The sequence below is a fragment of the Myotis myotis genome, unplaced genomic scaffold (assembly GCF_014108235.1).
Source record: "Myotis myotis isolate mMyoMyo1 unplaced genomic scaffold, mMyoMyo1.p scaffold_m19_p_4, whole genome shotgun sequence".
In the NCBI taxonomy this organism is placed as follows: Eukaryota; Metazoa; Chordata; class Mammalia; order Chiroptera; family Vespertilionidae; genus Myotis; species Myotis myotis.
Window position 1 is genome coordinate 112,801,259 of NW_023416346.1, and position 27,714 is coordinate 112,828,972.

Here is a 27,714-nt window from a genome sequence, read left to right on the forward strand (position 1 = left end):
TGAATTGCATTTACCTTCTTCCTTAAAAATAATTAAATATATGTTATTGTTGTCAGAATAATTCTCTAAGGCTGAGCATCTAAGCATTAATCATCATACAAAAAAAAATAAAATATAAACTTTTGTATGTCCCACTAATTTAGAAAGAAAGATTCTGACAGTTAAGTATTGTCCTTCACCATGTAATAAAGTGAATTTTGGTTAAATAGCACATCTTTTATTTGTAGATTCAAGTTCGGAACAGTCCTACTTTTTATATAATGTTATTCTCTAATTGACAAAATATTACTTAGTGAAAGATGTGGGAACAGATTACAGTTATTTATCAATTACTGCAATATTACACAGTGAAACGTGCACTTTAATTTGTGTGATATGTTAATCACCATTCCATTTTTACAAATGAAACAACATTAAACATTTTTATCAACGGCGAATTCCCAGGGTCACAGATGAGGTGTAGCAGATGAGGTGTGACTCATATAGCCTCTCTAAGCTTCTATTAATACAGTTATACACAAATGTGCACTCATGTACATGCATGCGTGCTTGCGCACACACGCGCGCGCACACACACACACTCCAGGTTGAAAATTGTTCAGCCAAGAGTGCAGTGCATGGTGCTTAAAACACTCCATGCATGCCATGCCTGAGTAAGATTATATCCATTGGCAAACAGGTCTATGTTTAAAATTTCCAAATGATATCTTTAAAATTATTCTGCACTATAAGAGAAAAGAGTTTGGGAAGGCTCAAAGTAGCTATATATTTCTGAAAGTATCTTTCCGCTAAAAGGTGAAAAGTTTAGAAAACATCTTTGTATCCTCAAAAGTTATGAATACATGATTACTATTTATTTTAAAAAGTCAGGATCCCTAGAGGGCAATGTGAGAGATGAAGTGCAGATAAGCAAAAGAACTTGTCATAGTGAGGAAAAGAATGCAAGGAAAACCAAATGCAACTAGAAATATAAAAGCTTCATTTAAAGAAAGGTGTTATAATATGAAATAACAGAAAAATCTGAACAAATTGTATAGGAGTAAATGAAGAAATATCTTCAAAATGCTAAGTAAAAGAATATATAAAAAAATGAGAGTGTTAGGAGGCAGAGAATAGAGATATAACCTCATAAATACATCTAATACAGATGAAGCAATCAGGAAATGAAAGGGAGGTTAACGTATTTGTAATTAACAATTACAAAAAATGGGGCAGTGAGTGTGATGGGGTATTAGATTCAAGTCTTTCTCTTGTGCTTATTCTCACTCTTACTTTACAACTGTACATACACAAACATACAACTATTGAAGTTGAAGACATATGAAAGAAATTACAACCTTGACTCTGAGTGATGGGTGAACACTTGTATAAATGGAGACATGTATGCATTCTTCAGTGGTTGAGCAAATAACAATATGGAAAGGCATAAAATTCCTCCCAAGATTTGCAACAAAATTCAATTCTAATTGAATCCAATTATGTTTTCTTCTTAACCTTGACAAAGTTATATGAAAGCACTTTGAAAGAAATAGTTAATAATATACTTAAAATTTTAAATACAGGAGGACTTGCCATAGTGTCATAGTTTATAGTCATTAAAACAATATGGCAGAGTGATATTAGCAAAATGAAAGCATAGGAGAGACACAGCCAGATCCCCCACAAAACAAATATTTGGCAGCCATTTATGGACAATAGTGCCTTTGTGGGAACTTTGGTGTCCGGATAGGAGGTTCCAAATTCCTAGTGGAGACTAGGACCAAGGAGGGGAACTTTGAGAAGGCAGGCCTATGGACTGTCCCCCTGTAGGGTGGGCAACAGTCTCACTTGTCTTTGGTTTTGGGACTAGCCCTTTTCACCAAGGGACTTGGGAGATGCCACACCTGTCCATGTTAACTGATAAAGGCCTGCTGACCTTGGACAGTACTATAATCCTTGAAGGACTCCCATGACCCAGTTCCAGCTTATGTTCATTGCAACATTATTTACAATAGCCAAGATATGGAAGCAATACTGGTGTCTTTGCCTATCACTACATGAATGGATAAAGAAGATTGGTACACATATACAATGGAATATTACTTGGCCATCAAAAAGAATTAAATCCCACCATTTGTGACAAAATGGATGGACCTAGAGGTAATTATGCCAAACATGTGAAATATGTCAAACAGAGAAAGATAGATAGCATATGATTCCACTTATATGTGGAATCTAAAAAACAAAATAAATGAACAAATACAGAAACTGAGATGGAAGGGGGTTTGAAGGGCTGGGTGAAAAAAGTGAAGGGATTAAGAAATTAAAATTGGCAGTTACAAAATAATCACAGGGATGTGAAATACACCATAGGGAATACAGTCAATAATATTAAAGTTCTTTAAAATATTTTTTATTGATTTTTAGAGAAGAAGGGAGAGAAACAGCGATGTGAAAGCAACATCAATCACTACCTCCCGCACATCCCCTGGGAATCAAGCCTGCAACCTGGGCATGTCCCCTGACCAGGAATGGAATTGGCAACCTTTCAGTGCATGAGGTGACACCCAACCTACTGATCCACACTGGCCAGGGCATAGTCAATAATCTATACTAATAAAAGGGCAATATGATAATTAGACCAGATAGACCAGACGTCTTCCAGACATCCTTCCAGACAAAGCTGCAGCAGCTGTGAGGGCCGAGGAGGGCCAGCAGCCACGGTGGCCAGCAGTGGCAGCAGCAGTGGGGTGATGTGGGCAGCACCTTCCCCTGATCAGCCTGGTCGCCTCCTGCAGAGGTAGGCCAGACTGCAGCTTAGGCCCGCTCCCCGCCGTCAGTAGGACATCCCCTGAGGGCTCTTGGACTGTGAGAGGGTTCAAGCTGGGCTCAGGGACCCCTCCCTTCCCAGTGCATGAATTTTTGTGCACCAGACCTCTAGGCCTATATAATAAAAGCCTAATATGCTAAGTGTCCGGTTGTCCAGTCAGCTGTTGAATGAATCAAAGAGTAATATGCTAATGATGTGCTAAGGCTGCTCAACTACTCTGTATGACATGTATTGACCACCAGGGGGAAGATGCTCTGACCACTAGGTTAGCTTGCTGCTGGGGTCCGGCTGATCAGGACTGAGTGAGATGGTCCAGACATGCCCTGGAGCCCTCCTACAGTCCCTCCCCGGCTGGCCAACCTACCACGTCCCTCTCCAGCTCTGATCATGCACCAGTGGGGTCCCTTGGCTTGGCCTGTGCCCTCTCACAATCCGGGAATCCTGGGGGATGTTGGATAGCTGGTTTCGGCCCCATGGCAGAAGATCCGGCTGCTATGATGCACACTGACCACGAGGGGCCAGATGCTCAATGCAGGAGCTGCCCCTTGGTGGTCAGTGCGCTCCCATAGGGGGAGTGCTGCTCATCCAGAAGCTAGGCTAATGGCTGATGTGTGCAGTGGCAGTGGCAGGAGCCTCTCCTGCCTCTGCAGCAGTGCTAAGGATGTCCAACTGCCGGCTTAGGCCCACTCCCTTGCCACTACTCCCACACAATGACTGCGCCGGCCCCACTTGCACCCACTGACGGTGCAGAGCGATTGGGGCACACGCCAGCAGTGGCTGTGAGCTGTGGCTGCTGCCCTGATCACCCCTCAGGAGCAGTGGGAGGTGGAGAAGCCCTCAGGGGTGATTGGGACTGGCAGCTGCTGCTCACACCCACTGACAGTGCTGAGTGATGAGGACCAGCACTGGGCTCTGGCAGCGGATATGAGTGGTGGCTCTGGTGCTGGATGCAGGTGCAAGTGGGGCCGTTGCCAACAGTGGGTGCGAGAGGCGGCTGCTGGCCCAAATCTCACTTCAGGAGCAGGGGAGGTGGAGAAGCCCTGAGGGGCGATTGGAGTCAGCAGCCACTCACACCTGCTGATGGTGCCCAGAGATCAGGGCCAGTGCCAGGTTCCAGCAGCAGGTGTGAGCGGCAGCTCTGGCGGCAGCAGCGGGTGCGAGGGGACCAGTGCCAGCAGCAGGTGTGAGCACCCAGCAGGACTATAGCGCACAGGAGCAAATAATTTTCAGTAACCACCAGAGGCTCACCCAATAACAGCAACCGGTGCCCTGCCTTGGTCTGGTACCCCCACTAACCTGCCCCATAATCCCTCTATGGCCGATGCCTGACATGTTCAGCGTGTGCTCCCTGGTGGTCAGCACACATCATAGTGACGGGGAGCAGGGCTGCTGGCAGACAGGGGACCCAGGGCTGTAGTGGGAGGGGCCAGGCAGGGGCATGGAGGATGGGCTGAGACCTGCCCCTATGCCCACAGCAGCCTCGCAGTCCACAATTCCTTTCAAGGTGCACAAATTTGTGCACTGGGCCCCAGGTTTAATATAAGAATAGATATAAGGATTGAATATATAAAATAGGGTTTAAGATATGGAGATTAGAGTAAGCATGGGTATGTCTTATTCTAAGTGGAGTTCCATAAGAAGAGGGGGAAAAGAATGGAAGAATGAAGCTGACATATATTTGAAGTGGAAATATCTGAAAATTTTCCATAACTCTTGAAAGATACCAATTCCCAGATTCATGAACACTAATAACTCTCAAAAAGGATAGCCAAAACCGGTTTGGTTCAGTGGATAGAGCGTCGGCCTGCGGACTGAAAGGTCCTAGGTTCGATTCCGGTCAAGGGCATGTACCTGGGTTGCGGGCACATCCCCAATAGGAGATGTGGAGGAGGCAACTGATTGATGTTTCTCTCTCATTGATATTTCTAACTCTCTCTATCTCTCTCCCTTCCTCTCTGTAAAAAATCAATAAAATATATTTTTTAAAAAAAGGATAAATAAAAATCTACTGCTGCATATGTATAATTAAATTTTATTAAATGAAATATAAAGAGAGAACTTTTAAAGTGAGAGAAAAGACAGAATACCTTGAAGAGAGTAACAATTACACTGACAATCAAATTATCAGATGCAGCAATAGAAATCAAAAGCCTGTGGAATAATATTCCACTGTGCTGAAAAGAATTTAGAACCACATAACCATTAAAGTATCATTCATAAGTAAAAGCAAAATACTACCAACATTTGAGACAGAAAATTTCCTTCAGTGAGCGTATGTTGACAATGTAAAGCAATACCATTGCACCTGTTGTGAATCAAGAAAAAAAGATGGCTAAAATACTTGAGAGAACAGAAATAGTCTTCTAAGGTCTTTACTTTGTTCTAAAGGAGAATGAAACTATAGATGAAGTACATTTTGATAAGTTAAGCATGTATGTGTGACTTTTCCAGGATATAATGAAAGTAATAGAGATCAAGTACAAAACTTCCAAACTCAACTCATGTAAAAGAAGGAAAAAACGATCAGAGAAAATGAACCACAAACAAGGCAGGCACATAGGAAGCATAACATATAGTAGAGATATCCCTAATACTACTTACTACAATTAAAATGAACTAAAAAGTTCTATTTAACAAAGATTGTCAGACAGGAATAAAAAAAAATAAAAATCAAACAATGTGTTCATAAGAGGCACATATAAATGAAAAGTATACAAATTGTATTTAAAAGTTGTATAAATAATAAATGCAAACAAAATAAAGCTGGCTTAACCACATTATTACTACATGAAACAGGCTTTGAACCAAAGGTATTATGAGATAGAGAGGTCCACCATCTATATATATAAAAAGCCAGCGACTTTAATGGCCATAAGGACCATAACAACTGGTAGCTATGACGCCTACTGTGGACAGCGAACCTGTGATCAGGAGGTGGGGCCGGCTGTCCAACCTTGTGGCCCCTCCCCACTGCTGGCCTGTCCCTGATCAGACTATCCACCCTGATCAAGAGCTGGCTGCTGGCCAAATGTCCCCTCCTTTCCCTCTGGTCAGCCCTACCCCCAATCAGCCCACCCCACCACAATAGGCCTGCAGCCCCTCCCCGTGGGTGGCCTGCCCCTGATCATAAGCCTCTACCCCAATAGGGGGCAGGGCTGGGTGGCCAACCTCCTGCAGCCCCTCCTCCCGGCTGGCCACGCCTCTGATGGGCCCACAGCCCCTCCCCACCACTGGCCCTGACCCTGATCGCCCCCCCCACCCCAATAGGGGGTGAGGCCAGCCCACCAACCTCCTGCAGCCCTTCCCCCCACCAGGCCCCACCCCAGATCGGCCCCTTCACCCCACCAGGGGCAGGGCCAGCCAGGCCAACCACCCATGGCCCCTCCCCCAGGCCACTGGCCCCTGATCGGACCCCCTACCCCATTCAGGGATGGGGCTGGCCAGACCACCACCCACAGCCCCTCTCTATGGCTGGCCCTGCCCCCAATAAGCCCCCAACCCCAATGGGGTGCAGGGCCCGCTGGCCAATCACCCAAAGCCCCTTCCCCCAGCTGGCCGGCCCCTGATCAGGCCCCGATTGGGGCCAGGACAGCTGGACCCCAACCATACACAAATTCATGCACTGGGCCTCTAGTATAATGATAAGAGTTTCACTTCTCAAAAAGATATACCTGTGATACATACTGAGACTATGTAATTATGCATCTAAAAACAGTGTCAAAATATATAAAATAAGTTTTGACAGATTATGAAGATAAGTGCACAAATAAAACGCCTTAGTGAAAGGATTTCAAAATTCTTCCTACCAACTTATAGATGTAGCAGGTGAAATAAAATGATAGATCAGTACAATATATGACATTTTAGATAAACAACTAACACACTTGATCTAATACACCCAATAATTTCAGAATATAAAAGCTTTTCAAACACATATGGAGCATTAATGAAAATTAATAACACACTGGGCCTTCTTGAAACTCTACAAAGTTAAAAAGATTAATATCATTAAATAAATTTATCCTAATAAAATGTTGCTTTTATCTTGTATATTAAGGTTGTTCAATTGTTTGGTTGTTCAGCTGTTTGGTCTATTTGCATATTAGGGTTATATATATATATATATATATATATATATATATATATATATATATATATATATATTAGAGTACTAGAGGCCCGGTGCACAAAAATTTGTGCACTCAGGGGGAGGGGGGGGTCCATCAGCCCGGCCTGTGCCCTCTCGCAGTCTGGGACCCCTCAGGAGATAACGACCTGCTGGCTTAGGCCCACTACCGGGTGGCAGAGGGCAGGCCCAATCCCTAGGTGCAGCCCCTGGTCGGGCTGAGAGCAGGGCCGATTGGGGAGTTGGGGCACCGCCCCCTGTCATGCACAGAGCAGGGCGGATCGGGAGGTTGCGATGCCACCCCCAGTCATGCTCAGGGTACAGCAGATTGGGGGGTTGGGGCACCGCCCCTGTCACACTCAAGGCAGGGTCGATGGGGAGGTTGCGGCGCCACCCCGTGTCACGCACAGAGCAAGGCCAATCAGGGGGTTGGGGCGCTGCCCCCTGTCATGCACAGAGCAGGGCCCATCAGTGGGTTGGGGAGCTCCCCCCTGTCACACACAGAGCAGGGCGGATCAGGGGGTTGGGGTGCCGCCCTCTATCACCCACAGAGCAGGGCCAATCAGGGGGTTGGGGCGCCGCTACTCTCACACTGAGGGCAGGGCCGATGGGGGGGTTATGGCTCTACCCATTACACACAGAGCAGGGCCTGTGCGGGGGGGGGGGGGTGCTGCACCCTGTCACACACAAAGCAGGGCCGATCAGGGGGTTGGGGCGCTGCACCCTGTCACACACAGAGCTGCAGGGTGATCCGGGGGTTGGGGAGCTCCCCCCTAACAGGCACAGAGCAGGGCTGATCAGGGGGTTGGGGCACCTTCCCCTGTCATGACCAGAGCAGGGCGGATAGGGAGGTTGTGGCTCTGCCCCGTGTCACACACAGAGCCTCAGGGCGATCAGGGGTTTTGGGCGCTGCTCCCTGTCACACTGATCCCGGTGCTGGGAGGCATATTACCCTTTTACTATATAGGATAGAGGCCTGGTGCATGGGTGGGGCTGGCTGGTTTGCCCTGAAGAGTGTCCTGGATCAGGGTGGGGGTCCCCACTGGGGTGCCTGGCCAGTCTGGGTGAGGGGCTGAGGGCTGTTTTCAGGCTGGCGTGTGACTGAAGCTCCCAACTGCTCCTTATTTTCTTTTTTTTTTTTTTTATTTTGGGCCAGCTTTAGCTCTGGCTCCAGCTCTGAGGCCTCTGCTGCTGAAAGCAGGTATCTGGTTTGTTTGGGTTATATAATTGAAACACTGTATCAACTTCAGCTCTGAGATCCCGGCAGGCTGAAAGCAGGTTTCCGGGGTTTTGTTTAGCTTCTATATTTGTAACAATGTTTCAAACTGTAAGGTCAGAGGCCGGCAGTGGCAGGCGGGGCACGTTGGATTCCTCCGTCACTGAAGCAAGCAAGCCTCATGTTTGCTTCAAGCTGCCTGGCTGAAGGCCGCCATCTTGGCTGGCAGTTAATTTGCATATTGCCCTGATTAGCCAATGGGAAGGGTTGCGGACGTATGCTAATTACCATGTTTCTCTTTTATTAGATAGGATTATATTTTTTATTTCTAAAAGTTATAGGTTTCGTTTTAAAATCTGTTTTGTCATTTTCTATATTTTCTTGCTTCTTATTCATATATTCAAATAGTTCTTTTTCTTTTTATAACATGTTATACTTATTTATATTCAATTTTAATGATTTAAATATTGCACTGTGTGCCCATTATCCAAAGTCAAATTTTCTCTTGTCACCATATATTAGGACCCCCCATTCACCCTCCACCCCCTTCCCTCTGACAACCACCACTCTGCTGTTTTTGTCCATGAGTTTCAATTTTATATCCCACATATGAGTGAAATCATATGGTTCTTAGCTTTTTCTGAGATTTCAATTATAATGTTCTCAAGGTCCATCCGTTGTTGCAAATGGCAGTATTTCATCCTTCCTTATGGCTGAGTAGTATTCTATTGTGTATATGTACCACATCTTTACCCAGTCCTCTATTGCAGGACACTTTAGTTGTTTCTATGTCTTGGCCACCATGAATAATGCTGCAAGGAACACAGGGGTGCATATTTCTTTGCGAATACATGTTTTTTTTGGTTTTTCGGGTATATACGCAGGCTAGGGATTACTGGGTCATAGGGTAGCTCTATTTTTAATTTTTTGAGAAATCACCAGACTGCTGTCCATGGTGGTTGTATCAGTCTACTCAGTCCCACCAGTTGTGAATGAGGGTTCCTTTTTCTCTCAAACCTCTCCAATACTTGGTATTACTTTGTCTTTATAACAGCCACTCTAACAGATGTGAGGTGGTATCTCCTGGTTTTGATTTGCATTTCCCTAATTGCTAGTGAGATTGAATATCTTTTCATATATCTATTGGCTGTTCGTATATCCTCTTGGGACAGACTGCTTCATTCTGTTTTGCCAGTGGTTCTCAGGGAACTTTAAAAGACAACCAATGTCTGGGGCCCACCCCCAGTGATCATGAATTAATTGGTCTGAATGTGGCAGGTGTTTCTAAGAGTTTGAGAACCACGAGATAGTGTGATACAGTCTCAAGAGATCTACATGCAGTTCAGCCAACCATGCCCTGTGTTTTTTTTAAGCCATCACCTTTCACAGTCTAAAGAAATCTGGCCTCTGGTCCTAGATTATCTGGATAATTTTCTCAACTCATCACTCCTCTTAGCTATAACAGCATAAGAACTATTACTTATATCTAAAGGCTGTTACACAATCATTTACATGAAAAAGTACTGTAAAGCTTTATAATCATTATTATTTTATTTTTTGTCTAGGGCCTCTGGCCATTTAATGGGGGAAGGGAGGGGAAGGGAAGGAGGCACAAGGAGCAGTGGATCCCTAAGACCAGTCCCAGGCCCTGTCCTTCACGCTGGTCACAGTCATTGAAGCAGCAGCAGCACGTCCAGTGCCAGGCAGGTGGTAGCCGCTGCCTTCAGGCTGCCTGCGGGGATGGGGGCCCTGTTACACAGTTCGCCATCGCAGCAGGTGGAGTTGAACTTGTAGGTGACGCCCTGGTAGATGACAGGCTCTACACGGCGGCTACATGAAGTGGACAGCATGCAGCCTTTGTTGGTGACAGGGCCGAGGCCGGGGATCATTCCTTGGCCGGTGAAGCACTGTTCATCGTTGCCACAGGTCATGAGGATGCCGGGGCAGATGGAGGATGAGTCGGTCACATCACAGAAGATGCACATCTTGATGCCTGTCATGACTGTGGGCAGAGCCATCACCAGGAGCAGTAGCCAGCTAAGGACCATGGTGGCCTCCTGGCAGTGGGCCTCCCGGAACTGCTGAATGACACTCCGCACGCCCACAAGACTTTTGTCCCTGGTTCTGGCCTCCCGGGGTCAGCACTTGGGAGTGTCCTTGGTTCCCAGCGCTCCGTGTCCCTCTCAGGAGCTTCTTCCTGATCACGGCTCCCAAGTCCCAAGGTCTCTGAAGCCTCCCCGGGACAGAGACAGCCAGTGGCTGCTGCCCCAGGAGAATCTTTGTGAAGCGGAATGGGGTGACCTCACAGACCCCTCAGGGTTCCACTGGCCACTGTGGGGGTGAGGTCATGGGTGGAGGAGGGGTGTCTCAATATGAAGGGCAGGTTGACTCACTGACCTACCAGGGAACAAGGTCATTGCCACCCCACCAAGGTAAGAACACTCCACCCAGCACTTGCCATCCTGGCCACTCAGTCTTAGGCTCTGCTGGGTGCCGGGTGCTGCTCCTGCCCAGTGTCCATGGTGAGCCCGTTTCTCAGATGGGCAAACCAAGGCTCAGGAGGAAAAGGGAGGTGTCCAAAGCCTTAGAGCCAGGATTAGATCCCAGGTTTATTTAATTCCAAAGAGGGCATTTATTGAGCACCTGCTGTGTGCAAGACCAGTGCTAGATGCATTAAAGGCCTACTCTTGCACTGTGATGATAGGACTCGGAAAGGCGGGGCTTACCACAGCTCCCAGGCTTCTAGCATTGGACAGGGTGACAGGCACCATGCAGGGAGCTCCACCTATGCTCTCCAGTTGGAATCTTTCTACCTATTAGCTCCATTTCTCAGATGAGCAAACAGGTACACGGAGCAGGCACAGCCAGAACCTGGCACACAGCTAGTGCTTAACAAATGGGGGTCATTATAGGAAGCAGCTGAGTCTTAAAATAGTCCCCACGGGTATCATGAAAGGAACTCTTTCTCTTTCCAGAGGGGGAAACTGAGGCATTCCTTAGTGGGAACAGGCAGAGCCCAGGTTTAAACTCAGGTCTGCATCCAGATGATAATTTAAGTACCTTAATATGTTGTCCTCATGGGGCAGGTACCATTGTGGTCCCCATTCTACAGGGGGGATGTTGAGGCCAGACATTGGCAGGATTTTCTTTTTTTAAAATATTTTTTATTGTTGTTGACTATATTACAGATGTCCCCCAAGCTCCCCCTTCTTCCTCCCCTGCTCCAAGGCCCTGCCGTACTCTAGGTCTTCACCACACTATTGTCTGTGTCCATTGGTTATGCATATATATATAATAATAAAAGCATAATATGCTAATTAGACCAGATATCCTTCCAGACAACCTTCCGGATGAAGCTGGGGCTGCAAGGGAAGCCTGGGTCCCAGGTGCCTGCTGGCGGCCAGAGGGAAGCCTGGGTCCCAGGTGTTGTTAGAGGGAAACCAATGCCGGAAGCCAGGGGAAGGAAGGCCTACTCTTGCACGAATTTCATGCATCAGGCCTCTAGTATATATATAAGTTCTTTAGTCAATCTCTTCTCATCTCCAAACACCCTGCCCTCTGAGATATGTCAGTCTATTCTATGCCTCTGGACCTATTTTGTTCGTCAGTTTATTATGTTCATTAGATTGCACTTATAAGTGAGATCATGTGATACTTGTCTTTCTTTGATTGGCTTATTTCACTCAGCATAATATTCTTCAGGTCCATCAATGATGTTGGAAAGGGTAAGAAATCCTTCTTTTCTACAGCATAGTATTACATTGTGTAAATGTCCCACAGCTTTTTTACCCACTCGTCTACTGATGGGCACTCGGGCTGTTTCCAGATCTGAGCATAAATTGTAAATTATGCTGCTATGAACACAGAGGTGCATATATTCTTTCTGATGAGTGTTTCTGATTTCTTGGGATATATTCCTAGAAGTGGGTCAAATGGGAGTTCCATTTTTCATAGTTTGACGAACCTCCATACTGCTTTCCACAGTGGCTGCACCAATCTGCATTCCCACCAACAGTGCACAAGGGTTCCCTTCTCTCCACATCCCTGCCAACGCTTGCTTGTTGATTTATTTATAATAGCCATTCTGACAGGTGGAAGATGATATCTCACTGTGGTATTATGGTTGTGGGAAGTGAGTCTCAACCCTAGTAAAGTGACCTCAAAAAGCAGCAGCTATTTTAATGTTGTACATGGGAATGTGTACATTCCCATAAGCAGATGGCACAGAAGGGCTTAACAGGCATAGCTTTACACTAGTACTGGTTCTGCCCTAAAAACATGCCCTCCAAACATCTGTCTCAAAAAATAAATGGTATGGATTAAGAGAAGACTTTCAGACAAAAGTTGTGTTAATATTTCCTACCCTGCCTCTTTTTTCAATAATCCCTGTACCTTTTAGATACATATAGTCTAGTAGGAAAGGAGATACAGTATTTTGGATTAAGCAATCATGAAGAGATTTAAAAATACTTAAAAATATTTGCCTTGCTTGAATCTAGGCATGGAGGTGTTTGTGTGTGGCTCTCTAGGTTTTAAACTAATATTCAAAAATATTTTTTTCTGAATACAGTAATCTTTATTTAATTAAATTTTAAATTAAAGGTCAGAGTACCTTTTGAAATTTATTCATTGCAAATATTTTGAAACAACATTATGTTGCTGATGTAGGGAGGGATTTCACTGCTGCTTTGAGAGAGAGAGAGAGAGAGAGAGAGAGAGAGAGAGAGAGAGAGAGAGGTTGGAGTATTCATGTCCTACAATAAGAAAAATTACAGAAAGAATTAGAGTTGGGTCTTCATTGGAGGAAGTCATATAGTAATTCAAGCTGAATAATTAAATTATGAGAATCCTGGAAAGCCAGTCTATGTTTACTTTGGTAGGTCCTGGAGTAGATATACAGAGGGTATAGTGGGGAATTGAAGCTCTGTGTTAGTGTAGATAGCATATAGTTCAAAAAAAGTGACTGAAAAGGGCACTTGGTCTTGTGACTCTATCATGAAGCATCTGACCCAGAGGGAGATCATGGCCTACTACTATTCAGAATGACCCTGCAGTAGAATGCTAGATTTAGCTAGGAGTCACAAACTACTGTTCAAGTTCAAAGCCAATATTTACCGAGTCTCTCCTTGCTTCAGTTTCTTTAGTGCTTTTTGTAAAGATTCACTGAGTGCCCTCTTTATGCATGTCACACTTTTTGGCGCTGTGAGGACACTGGATAAAACAGAGGATATGCCCTTCAAAACCCTATGACCTAGTTATGGAGCTGAGATGTACAAAAGCTCTAGGCAACCAACTATGATATCAGGCTCCTCTTCTAGAGAGTCGATTATTTTTAAAAATACTCCACTGTTGAACCTCAGAGGGAAGGCAGGGGAGGGTAGGTAGGAAGAGATCAACCAATGAACTTGTATGCATATACGCATAACCTGTGAACACAGATAATGGGGTGGTGAGGGCCTGGGGGGCAGCAGCTGGCTGGAAGAGGTTAATAGGGGAAAAGGGAGAACTATGTAATACTTTCAACAATAAAGATTAAAAAAATACTCCGTGTGGCATATTTCCTTATTTATTTAACATTTAATTTCATTGTATTGTAAAATTCTTAAAAAACTATCCTAAAATATCCTAGAAAACAATGTTTTTTAAAATATGTATTTCCTCACAAACTAGTCTGTATACCACTATCTAGTCAAACTTTCTGGGATGATAGAAGTGTTCTATATCTTTTCTGTCCAATGTAGTAGCCATTAGCCACATATGGCTATCAGCATTAGAAGCGTACCTAGTGTGACTGAAGAACTAAATTTGTAATGTTATTTAATTTCAATTATTTTAAATTTAACTAGCCACATTTTCTAAATGTATTATACTCTCAATCTAATTTCAAATTTAGAAAGTTGAACCACTTGTAACACAATGCTTTGCATGTAGCATTTTTCCAATATTCTTTGTTTAGTAAATGGCCTAATATGTATTGCTAATCATAATCTGGCAGTCTAATGAACTAAGGAGACCTAACAAAATGCCTAACACACAGCAGTAATCCCTTTTTATATGGAAATAAAATACTACGAATAAATTTTATAGGGGAAGTTTTAAAAGCGCTATTAATCAAATGTAATTTCAGCAAAGCCCTTATGGTGATTCAATTCAGGAAACTGAAAATGAAACAGCTGTTTTTATATTTTAAAATACATCCATAAAATGAGAAAAACAAGTAACTTTGTTTCATTAGGCTTTGCTTTTAATTTTTCAACTAAATAATTCAATATGAAATTAAGCAGCTAAAATATAGGGCTACCTATATCAAAAGAGATAGTTTCAATATCATACAAAGTAAGTTTATTTTATTGTAAAAATAAACACCCTTTCTCTTGCCATTCTAACTTTATCTTATTTCTAACAACTAAAAAAGCAAATATAAAAATAGAAACCAAAGACTATTTGAAATATTTCTGAAAACAAATATAAGGAATCACTACTAAAATAGAAATGAGAGTCTGGAGGCTTATAACAATTTTATGAAACAAGCTGTTCTGTGGCCTTATAAAGTGAAATCTCTCTTTAATTATTCTGTGTTGAATTAAGAAGTAAATAACCATATTCTAAAGAAGCCTCCCTCTCCCAGTCAGTTCAGCTTCTTCAAAGAAGATGCCACACAGCATCCTTGGAATTCTCAATTTGATCAATCAGGTTGTGAAACATCCTTTTGTGCAGAGAATTGTCATTCTTAGTGCAGTTAAATTCGGTTTTATGGTTTAAAAGTGCCCTATTAACTTGGTGCTTCCTGCATTTTCATTAACTCCAAACATATTTGATATATGTTAAGCGCCCCTGAAATGAAACTTCCCTTCTGGAATAAGTCATTCTATTATAGCGGCTGCTTACCACGGAACTTGCTTTTGAACATTACATCGCTTTAATGTGATTCCCTATGAATCGATGCTTTGGATGGGGCTATACAACCCTAGCATTTATAACCATCTGCTGTATTTTAGTCCAAGCCTTTTCCCTTCTCCCCGACTGTAAAACTGTGAAGCGAACAATTTTTGAATTCCAAATTATAGTTCTTTGTAGGGGAAACTTCTATGAAGTACCGGGGTATACGTGAAACTACCCTGTTCCCACACTAGGCCAATGATTCTAAGTTTTGGAGATCCATCAGCATCACCTAGCAGAACTGAAATTAAATATAGCCCTGGCCTGTGACAGACCAACTCAATCAGAACCTCTAATACAGGTGCTCAGGATGCAAATTGTAAAAGCTCGGCAGGTGATTATAAAGCACAAGTGTGGGCACTGTTCTCGTATTTTAGCACAGGGCTTGTTTGAACAGATTTAAAGTTTCTGATTCTGCAAGTCAGGAGTGGGCCCTGAGAATGTGCACTTCTAACAAGTTCCCAGGTGGTATTGATGCTGCTGGCCTGGATACTAAGCTTTGAGAATAACTGCCCTAGGGCCCTGAGATTGAGTTAGTCCCTTTGAATTCTCTTCAGAGATAATGCAAATTATCAGAGGCCAACCTTGTCATTGAATATGATGCCACCCCTTTTCCTCCTGCATTGATTTATCAAACGAAGGATGACGAGGCTCCCAGGTGGGAATGAGAAAGACTCAAATTGATCCTATTGGTTCCTTGGTGGCTTCTTGAGCAGTTAATATATTCAGAGTTGGATTTAATGAGAGGCTGTCAGAACAGTTCTGCCACTGAGCATATTACCGAGTACCTTATGGAAAAGGTCACTTTGATCCTCCCTTTCTTAAAAGAAGAAGCTTGCTAGGTGGGAGTCCTCATTCCTTTATTCAACAAAACTCCTACTATGTGCTAAGGCAAATAGAGTAGAGCAGAAGAGAGGCAAGATCCTTGGTTTTATGGAATTGGCATTATATTCAGAGTAGAGCGCCTGGCTTAGGGTGTTGCTGAGCTACCTGAGATAAGATGGTAGTGATGGCCTCACAGTGGTGTGGCATTTGACTTGAGACTTGGATACTGAGGAACCAGAAATGTGACATCAGAAGCCAGAGCTTCCCAGGCAAAGGGAACAGTAAGTGCAAAGGTCCAGAGGCTGGGCTATCCTGGCTTTCTATTCAGAACAGGAGAAAAGACCATGTGGCCAGAGTGAGTGGGAAACTAATGAGATCTGAGAGGCCAGAGATTGGAGGTGGGGGGTGTTGTAGGCAATTATTGTAAGTCTGGATTCATTCCATGACAAGCTATAAGAGACTTCTAACTAAAGGAGTAACATGATGTCTTTTTTCCTTTCATTATCGTTCAGTTGCTTTGTTAACCAGAGAAGCAGAGCTACAGTAGAAGAAGGGAGAGTTAGTCGGTGGAAAACACAGCTTTCTGGGTGAAAGTTGATGAAGGCTTGGCTCAGTGGGTAGAGCGTTGGACTGCATACTGAAAAGATCCTGCGTTTGATTCTGGTTGAAGGGCACATACCTCAGTTGCAGGCTCCTTCCCAGCCCTGGTCAAGGCTCGTGCAGGAGGCAACCAATCAATGTGATTCTCTCACATCAATATTTCTCTCTGTCTTTCCCTTACTCTTCCACTCTCTTTAAAAATGAATGGAAAAATATCCTCAAGTAAGGATTAAAAAATAAATAAATAAAAATAAATTACACAATAAAGGGACATTGGCTCAAATCACCTCATTTTCTGTGATTCCTATTCTTACAATGATAGTAGGAGCTGAATAGATACATCTGAATAGATACACCTGCTAAATAAATACTTCTATCATATTAGGAACAGGAATATATATGAAATGACATGTGTAGGAGAACTATGAAATGTTACATATTTCCATCAATATCTTCTTGGTGGAGATATAACATTACAGTACAAATCCAATTAAAAAGCTATTGTTATAATATTTAATAAATCTATTTAAACCTTAAAATACTTCCCTTTGAATTATGTATCTGTAAATTAACCTTGATAGATACTTAAGGTGGTTAGCATTTTAAATTCCCTAATAAAAATTCACACTTTAAAAATAGTTATGTAAGACTTTTAAGTATCATTATCAAAATCTATACCAGAAGATTTATTAACTCAAAAAAGGGATGCTCGAAATAATTATTCATGGATGAAATGAGTGTTGGTCAAGATGTGGGCCTTACCATGAAGAAGGCATAAGCCCTTGGCAAGACCAGGAGCCTAATACTTTCAGCTACATGCACTAGTTCTAGTTCTAAACTTCCTTTGATCTGACTTCTACTCTATTTCATGGAAGAGTCCAACCACTGATCTTCCTTATAGAGAACCTCTCTTGCAAGGGAACTAGTGGAACTTCCATGTATTGAGAGTGAAAACTTTAAGACCTAAGCTCAATAACTGTTTTGTGCCTATTTAAAATCTCCTAAATGTTGGCACATTTGACAGAATTTGGTCTGCTTTCTCTAAGTCTTGTTTTAATTTTAGCATGCCACCTGGTATGTTGCCATGGATCATCCACCTGTCTCTAACAGTAGGATTCTAATTAAAGAACCTGAAAATTTCTGTATGGTCAAATTGGCCTAGGTTAGCTTTTACAACAGAGGTTCAAAACATTTAAAACAACTACTTGTAGAAATAACAGACTGAATTAAGTATGTCTTTAAACTTTTTTAAAAGGAACCTGGAGCCCTCCATTATGTTTCTTTTAAATATGCTTTTATTGATTTTTAGAGAAAGAGGAAGGGATATGGAGAGAGATAAACATCAGTGGGTTGCCTCCAGTATGCACCCAGACCAGAGACTGAACCTGCAACCTGGGCAATGTGCCCTGACCAGGAATAGAACCGGCAACCTTTTGGTGCATGGGATGATGCCCAACCCTCTGAGCCACGCTGGCCAGGGCTTAAATTATTTTGGGGGCTTAAATTATTTTGTGAACACTTAAAGTTTTGATGATTTCTTTATACTTACCATTTCAAAACTAATGCTTTCTTTTATTTTCAAGTAAAGTTTTGTATTGCATTTATAAATTGGATGAGTTTACTTCAATTCCACAAAAATGGGAAATAAATGCCAAAGTGCATGATCTGAACATTTCATTCATAATGCACAGATCAAATACACTAAAAATAAAGTTGTGTCTGTGTTAAACATATAATTGTACTTGCAAAAGCAGAAAGTCAATCCCTATAACTTCCTTTCTTCAGTTATCTAAATACACAGTCACAGACAAATATCAGTCCTATCTTCCCCTACTGCTAGCTAACCCAGGGATTGGTGAGGCTAATTTCAATAGGACACAGCAGGTCCTCCTGGAGCAATGGCTTCACAATATATGCATTTTAATGAGGAGAGGATCTCATGCTATGGATAAATATATAACTGTTCCAGCGCACAGCCTCCAACCCCATGCTTTCCCACCCCCCATGTTTTTTAATGAAGTGTTTTATTGAAAGGTTGAGAGTATATTTTAATTCCAACATTGCATTTATTCATTCACTCCTCAAATATTTATTGAGTGCCTCCTGAGAGTCAGAATCAGTGAGCCATTCTTTTGATCATGCCTATTGTAATAAATATAAGCTCTTATATAAAAGGCTTGTGGCCATCACGCCATAACGCCATCACGACCAAATGAGCAGTGGCTCTCGTGGTGGGTGGGGCAGGGCGCAAGCAATGAGTGGTGGACAGCTAGGAGCGGCAGAGGGTGGGGCGGCCAGCTGAGGCAAGCAAAAGCAAGCTACTTGTGCACGATATCATGTGTGCTGGGCCTCTAGTAAGTAATAAGTGTATTAAGTTTAATAATGTAATAAATATAATTGTGACCCTACTTGAGAATAAAAAGATATTGTCTTTTGTTAGTGCAATAGTGATGGTTAATCGTTATTACATTGCCAGGATTCCCTACAACTGACGCTATGTTAATAGATTAATTAGGGGCATAGGTAAAAGGAAGGAAATTAATTTAAAAAGAGAATCATCAAGAATGAGTTGTCTGAAAAGATGCTGAGTTGAGGAAAGAAACAGATGATCTCCTGCTAACCTTCTCAACCTGCTATGGCTTTGTGCAATCTGACTCAACATAATATGATACATAAAATATAATATAATGAAGAAATCAGAAATTGGAATGGTTTATTGGATACTGTCTAAGAGAGAAGTATCTTCTGTTTCACATTTCTCAGAATCAGTGCCTCTGAATGGATTTGTAATTTCTCAGTGAAGGAGGCAATGTGCATGTGAGTATGTACATGCACACACATTCATGTCTGAATATATGTGGAATGAAATACATAAGCTAAAAATTGAATTCAAGGTATGTTGCTGTTTTTTACCCCATATTACTATATTTATAGAAACCACATGGGCTTTTAATTACATCAGCTCTACTAGTTTCCATTATCCATGATAAGTAAAGAAGGTTGATAATGAATAAAATTATTGAGTCTAGAATCAGCAACCTGGAATTGTTTAAAGATCGCTAAGCTAAGCCCAGCTGGCGTGGCTCAGCAGTTGAGCATCAACCTATGAACCAGGAGGTCACCATTCAATTCCCAGTCAGGGTATATGCCCAGGTGTGGGCTCAATCCCCAATAGGGGGCATGCAAGAGGTAGCCAATCAAGGAATCTCTCTCATCATTGATGTCTCTACCTCTCTCTTCCTCTCTAAAATCAATAAAAATAGATTTTTTTTTTTAAAAAAAAGATCATCCAGCTGAAACTTGTAATTTTTCACATAAAGATTGAATATCATGTCCAAATTTACATAGTTAATGGTAAACTAGGAAAATAACCAGAATACAGATTACTTCCCACCTGCCTTACATGCAGACCAAGGTTTCTGAATGACCCCCAACTTCTATCTAGGTGCTCTCCTCTGCCTATCTCTTAGCTTCCTGGTGTTCCAATGTTTGCCTCTTTTCCTTCTCAGACCTTATACTTAAATGGTTGAACTAGTTTAAAGTGTTAATCCTTCCATGAGTATTTCTATCTTAATATGGATCTAAATGTAAACTAAAGAAATAAAACTCTAGAAACACCAATCAGAAAGGATATATGCATCCCTATGTTCATAGCAGCACAATTTACCATAGCTAAGATTTGGAAACAGCCTAAGTGCCCATCAACAGATGAATGGATTAGAAAACTATGGTACATCTACACAATGGAATACTATGCTGCTGTAAAAAAGAAGGAATTCTTACCATTTGCCACAGCATGGATGGAACTGGAGAACATTATGCTAAGTGAAATAAGCCAGTCAATGAAAGAAAAACGCCATTATAAACTGATGAACATAAATAGATACAGAGGCAGAGCAGCATCGAACAGACTGTCAAACTACTGCGGGAAGGCCGGGGAGGGTTGGGGGTGGTGGTGTAAGAGATCAACTGAAGGACTTGTATGCATGCATATAAGCATAACCAATGGACACAAGACACTGGGGGGTAGGGGAGGCCAGGGGAAGGTCAAGGGGAAAAAAAGGACTCATATGTACTACTCTTTGTAATACTTTAAGCAATAAAACAAAATTTTAAAAAAAGAAATAAAACTCTAAACATGGCATTTCAGGCATACATAAGGATGGGTAGATGGCGGTGGAAGGAAGTGTTCAGACCCTTCCAAAACACTTGAATCAGCTTCCTGGTCTCCTAATTAAAAGGCAGTTCAAACATGATTTATATACCTGAAGACCTGTTGAACATTTTACCAAATTAAATTCTACTGCTAGGAAATGTGTTACTAATGAGCAGAAAAGCCCTATAACACTGAATATGCTTTATGGAAGGGAGTTCATGTAGAGTAAGGTAACTTGACAGTTTCACCAGATGAAAATGTTTAAGAATCAATACTTCAAAAATTATTTCAACAAATACTCCAAATTTTGACATATTAATAAACTATGCATTCAGTACATCTATACAGAGCATGAATTATGTGTGCCAGATTCTGACCAAGGATCACAGGCATTGCATCAAGATAAGGGCCCTAACTCTCTTGGAAGTTATAATGGGATTGAGGGAGGTGGTGATACAAACAACAAAGAAACAAACAAACAAATAAACAAACAAACAAGTAATTTCAGATGGAGCTAACTGCAATGAAATAAATACCATTGGGAGATATGATGAAGATTGACCTGGGGTGTCTGACCTGTCTGACTGGTGTGGCTCAGTGGTTGAGCATCAACCTATGAACCAGGAGGTCACGATTCGATTCATGGTCAGGGCACATGCCAGGGTTGCAGGCTCAATCTCCAGTATGGGGTGTGCAGGAGGCAGCCAATCAATGATTCTCTCTCATCATTGATGTTTCTCTCTTTCTCTACATCTCCCTCCTTCTCTGAAATCAATAATAAAAATATATTTAAAAAAAAGATTGACCTGGGGCTACTTTGGGCAGGATGGTCAGAAGGCTTCTTTGGAGAGGTGATATCTGAGCTTAGACCGGTGGGACAAGAAGGGAGAAAACATGAGGCAACTGAAGGAACAGCAAGAGCCAAAGCCCTAAAGTGGGGATGAATTTGGTATGTGACCAGAAGGGGATATGACAGGAGATGACATCTGAGAAGGAAGCAGGGACCGGTTGATGTAGGAACTAGGTGTATATGATAAGGAGTTTGGACATGGTTTCAGGAAGTCATTGAGTAGGGTTTTTTTTGTTTTTGTTTTTTTTAATATATTTTATTGATTTTTTACAGAGAGGAAGGGAGAGAGACAGAGAGCCAGAAACATCGATGAGAGAGAAACATCGATCAGCTGCCTCCTGCACATCTCCCACTGGGGATATGCCCGCAACCCAGGTACATGCCCTTGACCGGAATCGAACCTGGGACCCCCCAGTCTGCAGGCCGACGCTCCATCCACTGAGCCAAACTGGCCTCGGCGAGTAGTTTTAAGTAAGAAAGTGGCTCACTCTGATTTTCCTCTAAGAAGTAACTTTCACTTCTGTGCAGAGAGTGGATCATAGAAAGACCCATGAGGAAGCCTGGAACAAGAGGGTGACAGAAAACTTACAGACAGGTACAGGGCCAAATTTGAGACATAATCAATCTGATTTGATGGATTTGATATCAGAGGACGATTTACCTATATTGTTAATTTTAGGTACAGGCAAGATGTGCAATCCTATATAATAAAATCCTAATATGCAATTAGACCAAAAGGCAGAATGGCGGAATGACAGGTCATTATGATGCACACTGACCTGTGTTGAGCGTCTGCCCCCTGAGAGGGAGGCAACTGGTGGTGGCGATCAGGGGTGGGGGTTGGGGGTTGGGGCTGGCCAGTGGGCGGCGCCAGGCCACCAGCCAAAGCGGGTGCCAGCGGGGGCCCACCCGTCACCCTGCCCACAGGTTGCCCCACAGATGGCCCTGATTGCCGGCCAGGCCTAGGGACCCTACTCTATATATTGGGAACAGTCTCTTAGATTTAAAAATTAAAACCTGGCAAGGCTCCTCTAACACTGAAAAAACAGGATGATGCAGCGATGACATGCATGGACTCTGGCTTGCACATTCTGTGGTTCAGCCTTGATTCTGACACTTTTAACTGTGTGACAAAGCTAATTACTTAACTTCTCTCTGCTTCAGTTTTTCCGCCCATAAGATGGGGAAAATGGTACTACTGCCTCAGAAGGATCATGTTATGTACTACTTTTTATAATCAGGGCAAAAAAATGTAGCTGCCCATACAAAATCAAGATGCCTTTCACCTGTATGAAAAATATGGTCACTGGTGCAAGCAGTGTTTCAGATTGTGAGAGGGATGTCCGACTGCCAGTTTAGGCCTGACATCCCCTGACGGTCCAGGATTGTGAGAGGACACAGGCCGGGCTGAAGGACCCCCCCCCCTGCCCTGGGGCACAAATTTCATGCACCGGGCCTCTAGTTAAATTATAAGGATTCAGGGAAATTTATAGAAAGGCTAATGACATTAGCAGATATTTTATAGTTTGTAATGAGAGCCATGTATGTTTGAGACATAGGCTTTAAATGAGGGGGATTAAAGAAATATTAAAAGGAAATAAACATTCACAAAAACAGGGAATGGGACAAATATTTTCTGAATAGCACTTAGTGTATTGCTGTAATTCATGATGAAGCCTAGTGTTAACTTTCAATGAAATCATATAAATTCACTGAAACATGAAAGAGCAACTTTATTTCCTTTACAGAAACAGAAAGGCACCAAGTATATTTCAGTATAAAATGTTTATGCTGATTGGATACTGCTTTATCCTCATGAGCTATATACCTAATAAAAATATACCAGACAGGGAAATTCATCAGGAATATTAGACTTACAAATGTTAATTCAATGTGTAACTGATATAAGCATTCTCCCCAAAGTTAGCTACTATCTGTCTTCTTATGATCAGAAAACCTTGGATAGTATTATTTTGTTCTTAACTACTGACTTTGATCTGAGAAGCTCAGATGCTGAATGGGACGCTCGTTTTCTGTTAGATTATTAATATGAACTAGGTAGCCAACCTCCAATCTCCAAGAACACCTTACGATATATAAAAAATCTCATGACGAAACATAAAAATAAATGAAAGATTTTTCCAATAGTTTGCTGAAAGCCGAGAAACTTGGAAGAATCATTTATCTGATGTCAAATGCAAACTCTGAGTAAATAATCATACTCGAGCCAGCTCTGTATATTGTGACATTGTGGGAAGGTGAGTACGGAAAAGATACTTAATAAATCTTTGTTGAAATAAAAAAAAAAAAATAAGTGGTTTCAATTTGTTGCAAAGAAAGTTGTTTCACCTCAAACTATTGCCAGAAAGCTAACAAATTTAACTTTTCCAAAGTTACAGATCACCCAGAATGAGAGTATCTTTCCTTTCTGTTTTCCAGTGTACCTTGCAATAAAAATTGGGAATCTATACCTAGAATAAAGCTGGTTAAAAGAAAGTAAAGTCTAATGGACACTGGTATCATATATAAATATCTTGGTTGAATGAGTTCAGGGACATAAATTGGCAGTTTGCCCAAGGCCTAAAGGGATGATTGCCCTCAGTTTATTTCCTAACAGTTTTCATTTTGGGGAATTTAGTGACTTGGCATCATGAAACTTTACTTCAGCAATTTCTTTCTTTTTAAAAAATATATTTTATTGATTTTTTTACAGAGAGGAAGGGAGAGGGAGAGAGAGCTAGAAACATCAATAAGAGAGAAACATCAATCACCTGCCTCCTGCACATCTCCTACAGGGGATGCGCCCACAACCAAGGTACATGCCCTTGACTGGAATCGAACCTGGGACCTTTCAGTCCGCAGGCCGATGCTCTATCAACTGAGCCAAACCGGTTAGGGCTACTTCAGCAATTTCCCATAAGCTTCAATAAAAATGGAACTTTAGGGTGGATTAAACCTCACGTGAATATGATTTCTTCAAATCCAACACACACAAAAAAGATAATTTCCCCTTTGCATTCAAGACTAGAAAGAGACACCAATGCAGATTAAAATTCATGGGAATTCCTCAAAAAACAAGCAATGCATAACACTCTATGTTCCAGATTCTCTGCTTTAAGCCTACATGTAAATAATGAGACAAATGATGCACCAATGAAAAGGTACAATATACTAGTACATTTTCTGACTGATTATAAAATGAAGTCATATAAGTTATTTTTGCTTTCTTTGTCACAAACATAGTTAATTATGGAAAATTTAATAACTAAAGTCGGAAGACTGGCTTATTATTTTAAATTTATTTAGTGATCCAAAACATTAATACCAAGCATGACTGCATCAGGGATTTTTAAAATTTATTTTTTTTCTTTATTTTATTTTTTTCCCATCACAATTTATCCCCTCTCTACCCTTCTCCACCTCCACCACCTTCCTGCACCCTGCAATCACTACATCATTGTTTATGTCCATGACTTCTTTCCCTTTTCTTTCTCCTTTTTTTGCTCAATCCCTCCACATCCTGCATTAGGGATTTTTTAAAATTTATTTTTGTTGGGTTCAGAGAGGAAAGGAGAGGGAGAAAGAAATAGAAACATCCACGATGAGAGAGAATCATGGATTGGCTGCCTCCTGCAAGTCCCCCACTGAGGATCGAGCCCACAACTTGTGCATGTGCTCTTGACTGGAAATGAACCTGGGACCCTTCAGTTTGCAGGCCGACACTCTATCCACTGAGCCAAACCATCTAGGGTTGCATCATGGATTATTTTTATTAAGATTTTGGCTTTACCATTTAAGAACTGATTATAAAAATTGCAAAAGTTTCTATTGTAAGTTCCATGAGATTAGATTAGAGTAAGGTTACAGTTGCTTCATGACCCTGATAAATATTGCTTTATTTTCCACAAACTTTACTTTTTTCCATATAATGTGTCACTTTCTAACATGCTATCTAGTTTATTTTTTATTACATGTTTTGTCTATTGTCTGTGCTCACTCATTAAACTATCATATCCACAGAAACAGAAATCTGGGTCTATTTTGAAGACCAAGTGCCTATAAGAATGCCTGGAACATAGCGGGCACCCAATAAATATTTGTAAAATCAATGAATATTCTTAGTTCTGAATAAATCCAAAACCAATGCCTCACTGAATAATTGTATATACTCATGCATATATACATATTTAATTTAAATCCTATTTATTTCCAATGCCTTTGTTATCTGTGGGTCATCAATCAGTGCATGTTGATAGATTTAATAAAAATATTACAGAGCAGCCGAAACCGGTTTGGCTCAGTGGATAGAGCGTTGGCCTGTGGACTGAAAGGTCCCAGGTTCGATTCCGGTCAAGGGCATGTACCTGGGTTGCGGGCATATCCCCAGTAGGAGATGTGCAGGAGGCAGCTGATCGATGTTTCTCTCTCATCGATGTTTCTAACTCTCTATCTCTCTTCCTTCCTCTCTGTAAAAAATCAATAAAATATATTTAAAAAAATATTACAGAGCAACAAAAATCGGTCAAGCATTATTTGTTTTAAGTAATTAATTTTTAAATAAGTAATTTTTAAATATCATTAAAATGGATATCAATGCTTTAACAACAGTGCTTTATTATTAAGTAAATTTTCAGAACAGAGTTTATAGTAGCTGATGTGACCCTTGGCTAGCTTGTATTATCTATATATATAAAAGGCTAAGCAACCAGCTGACCAGCCTACTGGCTGACTGGCCAGTAGGTATGATGTGCACTGACCACCAGGGGGCAGACACTCAACGCAGGAGCTGCCTAGCGACAGCAACTTTGAAAAGTGCCCTCTTGCACTCTGGGACCCCATGGGGGATGTTGGACTGCCAGTTTCGGCCTGATCCCCGCAGGCCAGGCCGAGGGACCCTACCTGCTGGAGGGATCCCACTCACTCTGCAGATGCCCTTCGAGCCCCAGCGCCACCCCAGGTGCGGCTGGGGAGGGAACTTGAGAGGTTGGCTCCAGGGCGTGTCCGGCCCGTCTCACCCAGTCTCACCCCATGGCCACCATCTAATTAATTTCCTTTCAATGTGCACGAATCGGTGCACCAGGCCACTAGTAAAACATAAAGATGCTGTCTTTGTTAGATAATTGCAGCAAAATATAGAAACAGAATTACATGTGATATCTAAAAAGATTATGTTATAGTGCAAACATAATAAAGACTTTGAACATATGGAATAAAACCTGATTTTCTTTTCCCAACTCCAAATGTCACAAACACCTATGCAAGGTCTTAATAGTACAGAAACGGATGCATTCTTCACTTCCATCTGTCTAGTACTCTCAGGATCCTCTATAACCTGAAAGTTATCTTCAGGTTTTCAGCATCCCATAATTTTTCATACACTTTCTTATCTTTTTAACTAAGTAATGACTATTTTTTAAAATAATAAGGGGAATGGCTTCTTCTAATTAATATTAAAACAGTAATACCTTCCCCAGCCAGCTTGGCTCAGTGGTTGAGCGTCAATCCATGAACCAGGAGTTCACGATTTGATTCCCGGTCAGGGCACATGCCCAGGTTGCAGGCTCAATCCCCCATGGGGGTTGTGAAGGAGGCAGCCGATCAATGATTCCCATCATTGATGTTTCCATCTCTCTCTCCCTGCCTCTCTGAAGCCAATAATAAATATATATATATATATATATATATATATATATATATATATATACACACACACACATATACATATATACATATATATATACACATATATATATATATTTAAAATCAATAATAATAATACCTGACTAATACATAACTAAAAAAGCCCAGCTCATTTTCTTCATAACAAAAATGTCTATGTTGCTGCAAAATATGTTGGCTGTAGTTTAGATTGTTTGGGAAAGTTTAGTGTATTTTTAAATTATTCAGAATTCAGTATGTGAGCATTATGCTATATATCTTGCTGTGCCCTGCCAGATGTACTCCCTATGCTCTCAGTACTAAGTGACTGCTACCCTCCCAAGCCCTCTACCATCCTGTATTCCTTTAGGTCCAAGTTGGGTTTGATCAATGCACATATCCTCCAGCCATAAGAAGAAGAACAGAGGCCCCTCCTGCCATTTTTCTGTGGGTTTGTGGGATTCCTCTACTGAGGACTTCATTTGCTGTCTGAAGGCCTCTCTGTAAAAACAATCCTGCTTGTTCCCCTTTCCTC

The 27,714-nt window shown here is 41.8% G+C and overlaps 2 protein-coding genes across 2 annotated transcripts in view; both read right to left on the reverse strand.

The window, feature by feature from the left end:
- The window catches only part of IL1RAPL1 (interleukin 1 receptor accessory protein like 1), a 749,920-nt gene that overhangs the window by 190,378 nt on the left and 531,828 nt on the right, over positions 1 to 27,714 (reverse strand). The window lies entirely within an intron of this gene.
- Positions 9,822 to 10,199, reverse strand: LOC118654427 (sperm acrosome membrane-associated protein 4-like). Its single transcript, XM_036305748.1, has one exon. It carries the CDS (start codon positions 10,197 to 10,199, stop codon positions 9,822 to 9,824), a length of 378 nt encoding a protein of 125 aa, XP_036161641.1.